Source organism: Alexandromys fortis, unplaced genomic scaffold, assembly GCF_014885135.2.
Source record: "Alexandromys fortis isolate MF-2015 unplaced genomic scaffold, M_Fortis_MF-2015_v1.1 scaffold_13, whole genome shotgun sequence".
Lineage (NCBI taxonomy): Eukaryota > Metazoa > Chordata > Mammalia > Rodentia > Cricetidae > Alexandromys > Alexandromys fortis.
In genome coordinates, this window is record NW_026067908.1 from 7671053 (window position 1) to 7687521 (window position 16469).

General features: G+C 47.2%; 1 protein-coding gene across 2 annotated transcripts in view; it reads right to left on the reverse strand.

Annotated features, from left to right (window-relative positions):
- Window positions 1-3192: 3192 nt before the first annotated feature.
- The window catches only part of C8b (complement C8 beta chain), a 44636-nt gene continuing 31359 nt past the window's right edge, over window positions 3193-16469 (reverse strand). Inside the window, exons 8-12 of one of the 2 annotated variants that reach the window (XM_050136193.1) lie at window positions 16030-16155; window positions 14465-14628; window positions 7251-7404; window positions 5823-5891; window positions 3193-3545 (exon numbers count right to left, since the gene is read on the reverse strand). In XM_050136193.1, coding sequence (XP_049992150.1) covers window positions 3394-3545; window positions 5823-5891; window positions 7251-7404; window positions 14465-14628; window positions 16030-16155 — 665 coding nt within the window. In that variant the 3' untranslated portion in view covers window positions 3193-3393. Of the gene's footprint in view, window positions 3546-5822; window positions 5892-7250; window positions 7405-11750; window positions 12736-12853; window positions 12953-14464; window positions 14629-16029; window positions 16156-16469 lie in introns of those variants that run through there. The other variant, XM_050136194.1, reaches the window with a different exon arrangement.

Consider the following 16469-nt stretch of genomic DNA (forward strand, 5'->3'; position numbering starts at 1 on the left):
TCTCTGTCACCATGAACAGACACTTGGGCAGCTCAGGGTATGAATCTGACTGGCTCTGAGCAGGGCATTCAGAGAGGAAAGGATTGCACTCACCAAACAGGGTATATCCAAGAGCTGACAAACAGCACCCCCCCCCACCTGCTGTTAGGTTGTATGTGGGCTTAGTTTAGCTTGGAGACAAACTGAGAGCTGGCAATGGCTCAGGAGGTAATGTGAGTTACCAGGACACACATGAAATCTGGGTATAGTGAAATACATCTGTAACCCTGGTGCTGACTGGGGTCAGAGGTAGACAGAGATAGGAGGGTTCGGGGGGACTTGCTGGTCAGCCAGATCAGCCAGCCTAGCCAAAACTTGAGTTCTAGATCAAATGAGAGAGCCTATCTTAAAAAAAAAAGTGACAGACATTTGAAAACACCTTATAATCACATGCCATGCACAGGTACAGACAAACACACATGCACACCTGCACACCATCACCAAAAATGAAGAGAGTAATCTGGAGTGGAGTCTGACAGGTGAGTTGAACAGGATAAGTTCGTGCTGCTGTGTGTAAGGTCCTATGGATATTTCTCCATGGATGAGGGTACTTGGGGTAGAGTACTGCTAAAGGTTTTCTGTACCAGGTACACTCTTTCCCAACAGATTTACTATAAATGCTTGAGAACCGAGGTGTCTTGTTCTTCTTCTTTTGGTTCATCAAGACAGGGTCTTTCTATTTAGCTCTGGCTGTCCTGGAACTCAGAACTCACTCTGTAGGTCAGGCTGGCCTTGAACTCACTGAGATCCACCTGTCTCTGCCTCTCAAGCACTGGGATTAAAGACTTGCGCCACTGCCACCACCTGGCTTCAGTGTCTTCTTTTTAAGACAGAGATGGCCCTTCTCCGCCCGTGGTCCAGCCTTCGGGAGCTCCCTCCTGGCCCCGCACCACCTCTTGCTTGCTGCAGTCTTGGTTAAGAATCTGGATTCCACCTGAAACTCCCTCTGTCATCTGCAGAAATTCTACCCCATTAAACTCAAATAAAAATTAAACGGATGATTCAGGTTAAAGACTTCATAAACTGGAAAACACTATAATTGGCAGCTATTATTATTATTACTATTGTTAGAGTAATTATAACAGTTATTATCCCCACAGAAGTTATGCTATTAGCCCAATGTCACTTGGGAAAGCCTCCTACCCTGGCATTCAGTGTGCAGTGGAGCTCACGGCCTTTTAAAGATCCTCCTCTTGGATGCAAACATCTCTCACACACAGGCTCCTTGGGCTGTACTTGTACTCGCAGTTCAGGGCCACCGCCGAACCACACTGCTTGGGCTCTGCCCGAATAATATTTCGGCTCGGCACAGGTATACCTGGGTGAGCCACAGTTGCCAGGACTCCAAGAGCACAGTTTGCATTTATTTTGTTTAATTCTTACATTATGTTTCAACCTCCTCCTAAGTGCGTTTGTTTGCAGAAAGAGCCACGTGGGGAAGTTCAGCCCACAAATAAGAATATAATTATTACACAGTTTAGCAGTTCCTGGGCATCACCCGGGTATTCAGCGGTGCTTCACGATTCAATTGTCTCTCCTTCAAGACCACATTTAATAGGATAAACAATTTCTGCTAAATGCAATAAACGTGAACCTGGGCTGTCATCACCATAATCAACTCAAATTTCCCATTAGAAGTGGTGGCTGTGATTGAGATCCAGAATTTAATTTGGCGGTGCCTGCTTCGATGTGCGACTGTCAGCTTCCTGGGAGCCTCCCGTCAACCAAAGACAGAGTGGTTCTTCCCTGTCTCGGGGGAATCCTAAAAGAAGATAGATTATAACTCAAGAAAATTATACGGCCTCCGTATAATGAAAGAGATAAAACATTATTGCATTATCCTGTTGAAATAACAGCAGACAGCAAAGCAATAATATTAAGCTAAACAAGGGCCCAGACCCGTCAGTTCGATTGCTGGGGACGAGGGATGTAGGGGGGCAGACAGAACTACCATGCTGTCTGCCACCGCCTCAGGCAGTGAGTCCTCAGCCCCTTCCCAGTTTCCTATTGACTACTGGATCTAGCTGGTCAGGCCAGACTGAAGAAATGGATGGGCTCAGCTCTCGGGACCCAGTACCAAATCCAGCTGTGGCAGATGCAAAACAAGAGCCTTGGCTGAAGACAGTTGATTGCAAATGAATCCGAGGAATCAATTTACCTTTAGCAAACTGCTTTTTTCCCCCCAACCCATTTTATTGTAAGAAACTCGCCTGAAGTTCCTCAGTCGGGGAGGTATGTCCATGGGCAAGCAGAGTGATGAAAAGCGGGAATGTATCAGAAACATGAAGCTTAATCAGTTACTATTTAAAAGAAGATATTGGTAACCTGAACATCAGTCACCACCCTACTGAGATCATCAAGCTTCTATTCCCCAAATAGTATTTGCACAAAAGCCCAGTGAGCAAAGTGAATGTACAGGCAATCTCTCAAAGAAGGAAGGGTGGGGCTTCAGTGCACACTACCCCACAGCCAGCAGCCCCTCGACCCATTTCCCAGCCACTGTGACCTTCTCTTTCCATTGTAAACCCTTTCTCCTGCAGTGGAGATTGTTCTCCCTTGGCTCCCAGCCATGTCCTGTTAGTGATCAGCATCCAGATCTACTCCATGGTTTCTGCTGCCACAAGCTTTGCTTCCTCTACTGAACATCAAAGCAGCCAAGAAACCCGAAGCCACTCTCCTGACAAGGCAGCAGGCGGAGGCTGGGAAGGAACATGAAATGCAGGAGAACACACATACGTGCACGTGTGTGCGTGCGTGCACGCGCACACACAGGAAGTTTTATGCTGCATTTTATTCGAGAATTTAAAATTAGAAGCCTCATTTGCAGCACAATTCTGTCATTTAATGATACGACCTGGGAGAAGTTGCTATATTTTTTCAAGTCTGTTTCCCATATATTTATCTTGCAAGGTTGTCATGGGAATGGATCGGGGGCACATAGAAGTCATTCCACAGAGACGAGCTATCTTTATTACTGAACAAGACTGTGTGCTTAGCAAGGAATGAACAACTTCTTACCAATTTACTATTTCATTATTAGACACCTACTATGTACCTTTGCCACTACATGGTGACCAAGATAGTTTCTGGCTCCTAGACCATATGAGGGTAAAATGCGTGCAGAGCAGGCAGAGGGAGGTTTTACGATGATGCTTTACCTTGCAAGAACTTAGGGTTTGGCTCAACCCACTTTTTATTGAAATTAGCATGCATCAAACAAACCAGAATCTTTGGAGGACAGAGGCATTGCCTTTCATTGTGGCAGCCCTGGGTGGGAGCCGATGTGTGGGAAGCTGGCTGAATCTGTGAGGCCCAGAGCCCGCGATGGCTCATCAGCCGGGGCTGCTCCCTCCTCTAACAGTTGAGCGTTTCTGAAGCGGGGCCTGAACAGGGCCTGCCTCCTTTCTGAGGGAGTGGATTGTTGCACTGCCTTTGTCTTGTTTTCTGTCCTCCAGAGCACGCAGACCAGTTGGACCAGCAACTCCACCTCCCGTCGATGGGAACATCTATAAGAAAGAAGGACAAAGAGTGCAAGTTGGTCCTTAATAACTTCTCTTGTTCTAGGAGGTGGGGTAGGGTTGGGTGAATAGGCCAACAGGCTTTTGAAAGCTGACTTTCTGATATCTTCCTTTCAAACAAGGGAGATACCACAGGGTATTTGCATATTCTACAGTTATTCCTTTCCCAGGGTACCCTCGCCTTTCCCATTGACATTATCAATCTTATTGCCCTCAGATCTCAGCAAACATGCATTCCTTCACAGAAGCCCAGGACCCCTAATTTTCATCACTTTCCTGTATTTTAAGCTCTCAGAGCACCTGTAGCAGTTATTGCATAGAAACTTCAGGTGTGTTTGTGGAATAATTCAAGTAGCATTGTTCTTTCTTGTTACATCACAATCTCTGTGATGACAGGGACTGTACCTGCTTTGGTCACAATGAATCACAACACCTAGGCTGGCCTACGGAAGGCCTTCTGAAAATAAATATTGGGGAGTAGGAGGATGAATAGGTGGGCGGCTAGATGGATGGGTTGATGAGGAGGTGCAGAGATGCATGTATCAGTGGTGGGAGGATGGATGGGCGAATGAATGCATGAATATGGAAATAGATGGGTGGGTGGGTGGGTGGGTGGATGGATGGCTAAACACGTTGATGGATAGATAGATGGGTTGGCAGATAGTGAACAGGTGGGTGGGTGGACAGAGACACGCACGGATGGATGGATGGATGGATGGGTAGACGTGAGAATGGGAGGGGGATAGGTGGATGGATGGTTTCCAGAGAAAGTACTTCACAGTTGTAAGATACTGGATAGGTTTTCATGTGTGGAGCTATGTCACATCTGTTACCTACTGTGAACGTGGCATGCTGTAAATGGGGTGAATATCACTGTGCTTGTTGTCCACTTAAGGACTGACTTTGGTCACAGATGAGGCTGCTGAATAACCAGTTACTTCCCCATGACAGATCTGCGCAAAATGAAAGGGCTACCGTGGATGGTTTTCAAGGTCTCCTCCAAACAGAAACACTGTGGCCATGTGACCCTACACTCGGAGCAGGTCACACTTTGGGACCTGGTTGAGGTGCAGGAGGAGAGAGCAAAGCCAGCATTGAGGTAGAAGGACATGCTCAAAGGCTGTGCAGTCAGTCACACCTGCTCACCTGGATCTGGGTTCCTGCTCTCACTGCGAGCGGTGACCCATTGGTCTTCACCACCTTTATCTACGTAATGGGGATATCACCAGTGTAGACTTCATGGGGTCCTTGCAAAGAATAAATTTTTTTTATCTCTAAAATACAAATAATAAATCCCAAACAAAGCAACTGATGCTTAGTTTTGCTCTTCCAGTGTATCGTCAGCATTCCAAATGACTCGTATGCCTCATCTAAGCTTAAGTCAGCTCTGTGAGGTAGTAGATAGGATCATGTCCACTTCACAGATGCAGAGAGAGCACGTGTCTAAGTCAGAGTTATTAATGGTGGTGATGAAGTCTGAACTCAAGCTGAGATCAAGAACCAAGCCAAGGTGCCCAGTCCGCAACAAAGCACACAGAGGGTGTCTACTACTTTACTAGATGGGATATGCCCATTTTAAGGCTATCGCCAAAAAGTTATGGGAAAGAATAAAAAAGAGAGAAATGTGAGCTTGATAGTTCTTAGATGACAAAGTGGGCAAAGAATGAGAGCAGACTATATCTATCTATCTATCTATCATCTATCTATCTATCTATCTATCTATCTATCTATCTATCTATCTATCTATCTATCATCTCTATCACTGAGAGACAACTGTTCCTGAATCATGGAGGTGCAGAAATCAATGGGATATGGCATTACTTATAGAAGGAGGCGAGGAGATACAATGAGAAAGGGAATATGTGTACATAATTTCAAAATTATGTGGGCATCTACAGCAGGAATTGACTAATTCCACTGAGGGATAGGGTATGTTACAGTATGTTACAGGAATTTCTACAGATGACATACACACACACACACACACACCCCACATTGGATTTTGAATGTTGAATAATACGAAAAGAACATATGCTTTCTACAACAACCCAAGAGGCTTGGGAATGTCACACATTAGCAGCCCCCTACACCATGGTGCATTCTCAGCAGGAGAAGTTATAAAATCCTGAAGGAGCCAGACAGGATCCTGAACACCACAATGGCCGTCTCCTGGTCTACACCCCCACTTTGTTCTGAATCTTTTTTTGTCATTCCCTACATTCTCCCAGGGTTTATTTATCCAAGCGACTTTGGAAGACTCATTACCTTTCTGTTTGGTAACCTCACAGGCTGCGCCTTGGAAACCAGCTGGGCAAATGCAATCACAGCGTGAGCCTGAGGAAAACAGGGAGAGAAAGAGTGAAACCAGGACTCAGGAGCTCAGTCCCAAGCAACTGCGTTTCCATCAGGTAGATATGTGGACTAGACAGTAGATGGGGTGTAAGTAGCGTGCAGGTGCAATACCAAGACCTGCTCCTTTTCCGGGGGTCCTCATGGGGGGTGTTCATTGCCATCATGAGAATTATATGGTGCTGTTGAGAAAATTGCTCCTTGGCTGACCTTTGACTCACTTTTATAAGCTCTCAGCATCGGATGATGCATTAGCAGTCGCTGAAGCCAGTCATCACTCACAAGTAATCGTCTAGTCCCTGCGCGAGTGCCTCTAGGGAGCTTCCCGCTCTTTAAGCCTCACCCTACCTACTGTTGGCAAGTTCTGAACCTTTGGAAGCGCTTCTCTATGCTGATCTGGAATCTGTCCCCTTGGAGTGTCTCTCATCTCATCATGAAGATTATCTCCTCAGAATAGACCCTGGGAATGTCTGACTCCATACTGTCCCTCGCCTCTGCTCTACAAGCCAGTGGCCACCAGCTTCTAGTCCTAACTTTCTTGTATGGCAAGAAAGACTACAGTAATGCTAGGCTCCAACTCCGAGCTGCTGAGATGAGCTCACTTCCTGTGAAGTAACTGTTAAGGAGGGAAGCTTACCTGACGGAAGAAGCTGCGGGCCACACCCTGTCTCTTAGCCTCTGTCTGGAAAACTCCACACACGTGCCTCAGTGCCACTACTGGCCTGGAATTTCCTTCCCCTCAAATATGTTTCCTTTTGTGAACTTTCTGGGCATGCTCTATTGATATGGGCCCTGCCTGACTCCAGATGGCTCCCTGAGCTGGAGAGTAAGCAACCAGCTCTCCTGTTTAGAGTGCTGGAACAGACTCTTCTTCCATCTTGACATCTCTTCATAACAAGCCTGACACGACAGCCTCACTCTTCTCGCTCCGTCCCACCCACTGTAAGGATTCTGGGCATGGTCCTAGAAGTTAGTCATCAAGTCCTCCTAGTCTGTCCATGACGCCACTTTCAAATCCCCTCCCCTCATACCGGCAAGGACAGTCACAAAGGATTTCTTTGGGTCCGCCTGGGCCCTCTTCTTTGTCCAGGGTTTGGCTAAATCAATATTTGACCTAAAGGTAGACCACATGCTCACAGTTCCAAATATCAGCTAAATTTGAGTGCTACCCATGATGCCCCTGGGGCTAGAGTACTGGTGCCCTGACAGCCAAAGCAGAATCTCCTTCCTGCCACATTCCAACTCCTCGGGAAGTGAAAAGCGGGCAACGGTTGACCCAGAATGAGGCTCCCTGCAGGCGATACCTTCCACAGAGGAGCCCAGTATTTTAGGAGGTGGTGGTACCTTTCAGGACAGGGACTCCATTGCCTTGGCAAGGAGCACAGTGGCAGGAGCTGACTTCCTCCTGGAATTCCTCTAGTGCCTTCTTTATGTTCTGTTTCACCGTGCTGGAGTAGGCGAAGTCGGTGGCTGTCACAAGCTCATACAGGGGCTCGGCCTGGGGCAGAAGAGGCAAGACACACATCGACTAGAGATCAAAGCAAAGCTACAGGGGAAGGACAGGGAGGGCCGGGCATGGAAAATGCAGGAGGGTTCCTCTAGGACAGGAGAGGCGCTACAGGGTGTAGTCAGATGTCTGTCTTCTCTGCCTCCCCCACTTGGGAGATGCAAGGTCATTTGTTCAAGTCCAAATCAATTAGCAAGAAATGCTAAGGCCTAGGCATGAACCTAAAATAACTTTAATGTGAGGATCTTTATTCCCAGGAACTTCTTGAAGCTAGAGACAGAGGCAGACACTGGTGTACACTGGAGGCTTATAGACAGTCTCTGACTTAAATGGGTTCGATGCAGGACCTCTCAACCTTAGGAAGGCAAGAAAGTGATTCCTATTTAGTTGGAGTGTACTGTGACCTTCCCCGGCTAGTGCCAGGCTCTACTGGGAGTACTGCACAGCCACCAGTGTCAGGGGATCTGGCCCCGTCAGCCCCTGGGTCATGAGACTCCCGAAGCTCCCAGGCCACAGTGCTGCCAAGCTGTGTTCCGCAGGTCAGCTGTGTCGAATGCATTTCTGCCTTGATATTTTCAATTCATGACAGGTTTATCTGGACACGATCCCACAGTGCGTCAAGGCACATCTGTCCCATGTGGTTTCACAGAGTAAGAACCAAACCAGCAGAGATGAGCGGGCGAGAGGAGGGGACTGGAGAGGCTCGCTCATCTGTCTTGGTGGTGTGCCCGGAAGGTGATCTTCCACAGCTCTTTGGTATACTATAGGACTGTGATCCCGGCATCGTTTCCTTCCAGCCTCATGGGAATCACTCATATAATCCAAGCATTCACTCCAGGAAGCCTAACTCCAAGACCCCTTCCGTCAGAGGTCTCTATACTATTCATTTGATAACATTCTGTTTTCCAAATGCTCCTTTATAATCATCAAACCTTTTCATGAGAAGCCTCCATTTTCTTCTCTGATTTGACAGGAAGCTGGCTGGGAGAGAGACTTGGAGTTGCTCTCTCTGGCTTTAGGCACAGCCTCAGATTAAGGGTGAAGAAGATGGCTAGTGGTCTAGATGCAGTGGGTCTGGGGGAGGCAGTGGCAGCAGGCATGGGAAGAGGGCAGAGGTTAGAAAAGTACAAGCAGCCCCTGCAGGGGCTGGTCACTGGCGTCAGTGGGTGTGGCTTCTGTGGCTTCGGCCCATGAGAAGAACCAGGGCCACACTGCTGTTTTTGCAGTATTCTGTTCCTCTGTTAGGGATGCAGCTCCAGGGCCTGGTTCCTCTCCAGATTTTGTTGGTGATCCTGTCCTAATTCAGCCCAGGAGAGTTTAGGGTCTGTCTAAACGCAGGCAATCATGCCTAATAGAAGCCTCCAGTGGGAAGAAAATTGCTTCCATTTCTTAATGCATCTGATGCTGACCTTCGCCCCAGTGGGCAAAGCAAGGCTCCTTGGAGGTCCCATTGTCTCAACGGTCTGTGGTCAATGAATTGATCCAGAGACTGTTTTCAGAGAGACCAGCCTGCTGGTCACAGGCGGGGGAGGGTGAAGGGAGAGGCGCTTGCTTTACACCGCTGATAAGGTTCTCAGCAGTCAGCTTTTGGCTTTTGCTCCAAGCTCCTTGAAAGGCCTACTTTAACCACCATGGTGTTTTCCTACCAAGACACACAGCCCTAGCCAGCAGCCAAACCTGAATAAACTTCCCACATACCTTGCACCTTGGGAGCTGGTAAGATTCAGAGAAGGGCCTGTTTCTTGCGAGATGTTGATGATTAGCGCAGTTGTTGGGTGAGGGGAAGCCCCAGGTAGATACATGACTCATTACCATCAAAACTGGAGTCCAAAGCCTGAATTTTCCCTACTAGTTTAGGATGATTCCTGATAGGAGTGCCTCAGGGGTTCCCATCACTAGCCTCACCCATGTGTTCCCCAAACTTCTCAGGCTATGGCAGCTTGCATTGGTGAAGCAGGAACCCCTGTGGGGCTTCGGGGCAGCCCATTACAGTTAGGTCAGTACGGCTGTGCCCCCATTATTTGCCCGCTGCCCGTTTTCCTGTCTCCCTTCTCCTTCCACCCGTCCTCCCCCTCCCCTCATTCCCTCTACCTCTTTCTTCGGCACGTCTCCCTTAGATACTCCATCTTGACTGCAGTGATCACTTGGGCCTCTGCCTCGCTTGCCCTTCAGGACATTCTACTCATCACGCCCTTTACAGGTGACGCTGGAGAAGTTCTGTCGAGGTCCATGCAAATCTCTGCAGTGTGCCCTGTTATTCTCAAATACTCGTCACTACAGCCAGTCATCACGAGGAGCGGGACCACACACACACACACACACACACACACACGCACGCACGCACGCAGGCACGCACGTATCCCATAAGTCTTCACAATGCTCCGAGGACTGGGTAATCCTGTGCTCTGCCTGTGACAGTTGACAAAGCTGGGGCACAGACAAGCTAAGAAGCTAACACCTTGACAAAGGTGTTACTCCACTGAGGGTGGCCTTGGACTCTGAACATTGTGGAGTGTTGACTGCTGGTCAGTATATACTTTTAGACCTATGGACAGTTAGAAAATCATACCAATTTAGTGCATAAATGCAATTTTCTATCTCATCTCTTCACTTATAATAACATGAGGCCCTCCCTGTGTGACTCAGTTTGTGTTGACAAAGTGACCTTCGGCAGCTTCGGGACACGCAGGTGGGCTGGTTATTCAGCTCCTCTGCTTTTTAGCTCCCAGTTGATTCCTTTGCCCTTTTAGCTTATGCTACTACAACTATCCTAAGCTGATTTGTCTCTATACATATTTGTTAAAAAAAATTAACATTAGATCAAAAACCATCAACATTTTTAATAGTATGGAGATGTGGGTTTAAAATACCTTCCTAGACTCGAGCCAAATCATATTGCCATCCTAGCTCACAAAAGGCCCCCTCAGTGCTCACAATGCTTTGAGTATCACAGACTTTAAATGGTTGTCAATTTGGTAGGTGAAAATAATACCGCTATGATGTTATTTTTATTGGGACAGGTTAAAAGTTTGGATATTTATTAGCCAACTGACGGCTGTCCATTTCCCTAGAGATCATACCCTCCTCGTGCCATTTTTCACCTAACGAGGGTCTTATTTGTGGTAAGTCATCAGCTACTGGTGGTAGCCGTTATCTGTCTACTTATTAACTAGAACTTGTTTGTAGTATGCGTGTGTGTTTGTGGTGGGGCACATGGGGCCCAGAGGCCAGCCTTGGGTGATGTTCAGGAACCATGCGCCTTGCGTTCTTTTGAGGCAATGTCTCACTGGCTTGGAGCCAGGGCGTAGGCTAGGCTGCCTGGCCCATGAACCCAGCAGTCTGCCTGTCTCTGCCTTCTCAGCACTGGTGTCTCAAAGGTAGCCCACCACACCTGGCTTTGTTTATAAGGGTTCTGGGGGTGAGGGGCTGGACTCAGGTCTCCATGATTGTACAGTGTGAAATTTACTGCTGGGTTATCTTCTGAGCTCCTGGCTGACGGGGTTTTAGAGGAATAGTGTCAACACATCTCATCTTATATCTCCTTTTGCTTTATGAGAATCCTTGGAGTGAATTTGCCTCTTGAAAGCATTACGACTGCGGATTCAAGATTTCAGCTCTCCTTCGGGACATAACCTTTCACAAGCAGGCTGCACATAGTCAGGCTGCGTCTTAGCAGAAGCACACAGAACTGTAGCTTCTTAAACTCAGGCTGACATAGGGCAGGGAAACATCTCTTCAGAGGCAATTTTGTACGCAGCAGGGCTGTAAGTTCTCAGAGGCAGGTTTCCATATGGTAGAGCTACAGTCTTCAGAGGAAGATCTGTGCACAGTAGGGCTGCAGGTCCTCAGAAGTGGGCCTTCAGTGTGACTTTTTCTGACCACCGACAGGTGAGCAGGAGCACCGAGTGAAGTAACTTAAGACTTCCGGCACTCTTCAGAGTGTTTATCAGCTGTGTCTGGGTGTTTGGATGACCTTATTGGACGGGGCATTCTTCCCAATACTTCTTGGCATGTGTAATGGGGAAGTTGATTCAGACTGAACTAAGGCACCGGGGTATGGTTGTTCCTTTGCAGTACGACCTAGGCTATTCTGACCTCAGTGTGAGCACCCAGTCATAGTTTCTCCTTCTACCCTAGGCAAGGCAATGTTTTCAACAGCTGTAGTCCAACCCTAACATCTTCCAACCTTGACCTGTGCAGAAACATATGCCGATGACGGACCAAGAATAAGGCTTACTGGTTAAAACACAAGATACCCAGTTCCATTCAAAAGTCAGATAAGGAATAATTCAAGAGTAAGAGATAGGCAGTGGCGACGCATGCCTTTAATCACAGCACTCGGGAGGCAGATGCAGGCAGATCTCTGTGAATTTGAGCTAGTTCCGGTTCCAGGACAGGCACCAATGCTACACAGAGAAAGCCTGTCTTGAAAAACCAAAAATAAATAAAGAAAAAATAAAGAAGAGTAGTATGTTCTGTTTTGTGCAATACACAAGAGATGCGTATACCCAGAGGTTCATTCCTTCTTTATCTGAAGTTCAGTGCTGGCTATTCCGTATTTTCATCAGCTAAATCTGGCAATGGGTTTTGCGTTTTTGTTTTGTCTCAAAATGCCCTTGGAGTTCACCCACTGAGAAGCATTTCACCAGGTGGCAAGCTTTTTCCTTTCAAGACCAGGGTCGCCGGTACGCTGCGCGTTGGAATGGCTCTGGCGTTTGATTTTTACTACTGGGGGATACATTTGTTCCTACAAGGAAAACATGTCAGCAGGGGTGTGTGGCAGCAGGATTGTTTTGTTTTCAGTACTTCTGTTTGAGTTTTAGCACCGTGTTCATCCTGTGTTGTCAGTGCAGGGCAGATTCTCTGCTACGCCTGATGGATATATGCACACATTTAATCTCGCGGCTTGCTCAGGAAGGACTCTCTATGTCTTAGATTCCCACTTCTCTTCTCTATCCATCATCTTTCTTTCCCATCACTGTTTTAATCTCGTTGTCTTTTGTTTCCACATTATAAGAGCATTTTTATAGTGCCTTCCACATCACCGACTCAATTTTCTGCAGTGTCAACTCAGTTCTTTACAGTTTCCAATGTGGGTTTTAATTCTGCCCTTGCGTCCCTGGTTCCCCACATCCAGCTACTTTCTTTTCATCTGATTAGTGTCTAAACAGCTCAGCTTCTATTTTCATTTCATAAATTCCTCATTTTCTTGAATTTTATTGTTGTCACAAAGCAAACGCATTCTCAAATTTACTTCCATTTTTCTATTTTACAGGCGTGCTCATTTTTTGCAGCTTGAACATAATTTCCATCTTTCTTGTTCTAAAAAAAAAAATCTTTATTTAGCCACTGCCACCCCTAACTCTTCTTTTAACAAGGTGCCACCTCTCCCTGTCTGTATTTACCAGGAAGCAGCACGAGCTAGTTCTTGCTCGCATACCTTGCAGCTGCAGAAATCTCATCTCAGGTCTTCTCAAAGGACAATTTATGACACCCAGGCAGTGGCACGGGAATTGTTTATCCAGTGGGCTCTGCTGTCCTGAAAAAAATCAGTCATCACTCCTCCCGGAAAGCCGCCTCTGTCGAGATGCCTTATTCTGAGATAATGTGAAAGCAGCCTGCAGCTTCTGAGACCAGAGAGAGCGCATGGAGCGGGGATGGGAGAGCATGTTTGCAGAGCAGGTGACAGATGCACAGAGGTGCGTCAAAGTCTTCTGCCCTTCTACGCCTCTCTCCTGCTGTGCTCCTTAAATCACTCTCCTCCAGCGTGCTCTGCTTGATAGAACCAGTTTGACCTCGACAGTCCCTCGCCCAGACAGGCACATTCGGCCTCACGGGGTCACCAAGCCATCCACCTTAGGTCTCAGTTTTAACAAATACCAGATAAGATATCCCAATACAGGACAGAAATTCAGAAGCCTATTTTCCTCCAAACTCCCTGTTCTCTCTCACACCTGGCTGTGATGTCATCCAGTGTCACCCCGGCATCAGTCAAGCTCGAATGTCTCTCCAGCTGCCTGCAGCCCATGGCTAGCCGCATCGCTTATGATTATCATCGATGGTGCTGTGAGTGTCACTAGTGACTAAATACATGGGCAAGAATTGAATGACAACCTTCGTGTTCTATGGAGCTGTGCATTTGACACACAAATCCAGGTCCTGTTGGAAAAATCATCAGGGTCAGGACTGCCGAGTCTCTCATCAAGGTCCAGTCCCCCATTTTCCCTCCTTGACTGCCGAGAGAACTCTCAGGGGGTGGACAATGGCCCATCAATGACAGTACAGGCACCAGCAAGAAGAGAGGGATGTACGGTACGCCAGGGGTACTGTGCAAATGTCCCCACAGGCAAGGACCTACCGTTGCTGATGTGTGTGACAGGCCTGTTTTAACAAGCATCTCTTTAGTTTATTCTCAGTCGCAAGCCTCTCCTAGTGTGGGAGTTGGGTGGTGAGAGTCATTATTTTCCTATTCCCCAAGCCCATAATGGGGGCAAAGAAGACAGACTCTCTTGACTAGCCCTAACGAATTCATGAGCAGCCACGGACGGACATGGCCTTCCTGACCCTTGGCATGTCACAGAAGAAGGCAGGCATATCTGACATGCAGACCGCTGGAAGCATTACTCCAGATAACATTCCTAACTCCCCCTCAGAGTGTTGCGAACTCAGTAGGTACTTCAAATACGTTAGCTATCACCACCACATCTTGCACGATCCCAAGAGATGGGTATGCACGCTGCTGACTTACTGTCCTTCCTAGGCATCTCTTCCATCTTGTCATGGCTTTGTGTGCCTCTGGTACCTTCTTAGAGCATGGCAGAGGCTAATTTCCTTAAAGACTTGTGGACCAAGTGGGGAGCTTGGGAACTTTAGGTGACATGGCGTGCTGTGTTCTAGTCAGTTATTCCCACATCTATTTTCTAGTATAATGCAAGTAACTCAAGACTGTTGCCTGTGCCTTGACGATCTCCACATTCCACACCCAGCTCACGCAGACTCTCAGAACCCGTGTTCTACACAGAGGTGGAGTGCGCACAGTGGCTGCTGGTACCTTGAGTCTGATGATTGCTGGGTTGTACTGTACAGCATCTCCCCATTCCCGCATCAGTTCAGCTGTTGGCAGCTCCTTGTGCGCCAAGGTGGTAATGTACTCACTCGCCCCTCCTCGCACGAGAACCACCAAGTCTTCCACCATGGTGGTCCTCTTGTTTCTGTCTGGAGCGGACAAGAAGAGTAGCATGGAGTCAAAAGATCTACTTTCCTGCCTTGGCATTTACTTCAGCTAAACAACAGGTGAGGTGCCATGATTCTTTGTAAGTTTATATAGGTGACATGGAAGAAGAAGATGTGTTCCTGACCATAGGCAAGTGATAGTGCCCAGGGCAACTGGAAACTTACCCGATCGTGCAGAGCACAGATGAGGAGAACAGGATAGAAGATTCACCATGAACATATACAAATGCTGATTATTGCAGTAGTATACACGAGACAGAGAGAAGAAAGTGACTGATGATAGATAGATCTTATATCTATCTGTCATCTCCTTATCACCTATATGCCTATTTATCTATCATCTTTCTGTATATATCATCTACATACAATTGCTTTGCCTATCTATCTATCTATCTATCTATCTATCTATCTATCTATCTATCTATCATCTATCTATCTATGACAGATAATAGATTGGTAAGTAGGTGGGCAGACAGGGAGAGAGACATTGTAATTAGTGAGGCTTTGTGGGTGCCAGCAATGTTCTGTTCAGGGACCTGTATAGGCACTAAGCTACAAGCCTCTTTAAAAGAGTTTAATGTGTCCTGCCCCACCACAAGGAACAGATAATCAGCAATATCGGCCACTCATTCTCAAGTGTAAATGGCTGCTCTAGGCTGGCAGCTGATTCCCGTGTTTGTGCTTTCCTACAGAATGCTTCCACTGTGGGGTTCTTCACATGGCAGGCAGCACAGTACAGAGGTGACTGGGAGGAAGAGGGAGAGCTAGGATCAGAACACTGCCATCCAGTCTCATCCCTACTCTACATGTGCTGACTTCCCAGCTCCCCATACTGCATCCAGGTATCTTGCTCCTAGACCCTGGGTCTATACCCAGGCTGGCTTTACCCCCAACTCTAGACTGGCTTTTTCTGTCATGTGGCCTCTGCCATATGGCTGGTGCTATACCAGATCTGCTATTCTCTTTGGCATGCATTATCTGAGATAAGACCCAGCCTCTGCCATGTTGCCTTGGCCCCCCACATTCTATTGCTAGCCAGGACCACTCTTAGCATCCAGAGCAGTGTGACGCTATCCTCACTATGATGCAGTGATCCTCATACTCAGGTTATAATTCACAGCGATGGAAACTTGGCCTTAAGGTTTCAGCCTGGATATTGGCCTTTTTGCTTTTTACCTACCTCAAATACTCACTGTGAATATGAGAATTCAACCACATTCGTTTTTTGGATTTCATTATACTAGTGGAAACAGGTAGATTTTATTAGATTGACTGTTATTTTCATTGAAATGCTTTGGAGTATCACATGCTTAAAGAAAGCCTGGGGCCAATAGCGCTAGGGAGAGAAAGGCTGCAAGTGCAGAAGGCTCGAGTCTGACTCACCATTGATTTCATTCAGAATATCATTGCATTTCTTTGCCGACACACCCAATTTGAGGTGGACTTTCAAGTTACCACCAATGTGGCCACCTCCTCCCGCACAGGTAGAAACATGGTCAAGAGTGTAATCTGAAGGAATAAGAAAAGATGTCCTTGATCTACTAGGTCATTTGCTCTATCCCTTTTCCTGGGATTGACTCTAACCCTAACCCTTCTTGGTGTCATAGGATCCTAAGTTCAAATGTCCTTGATCCGGAGACAAGTAGTATAGGGGCCATGGCAGAGACCCCGCAGAGATCAGTCCCAAGTTCATGTTCCAGCCTCCTCCTCCTCTGTCTCTAAGGATAGTTGCAACCTTCAAAGAGGTCACATGTTCAAAGCTAGCCTCTAAAAACCAGACTCCTTATCAGGCACTCTCTTCGTTAGGGTTACTCTTGCTGTGA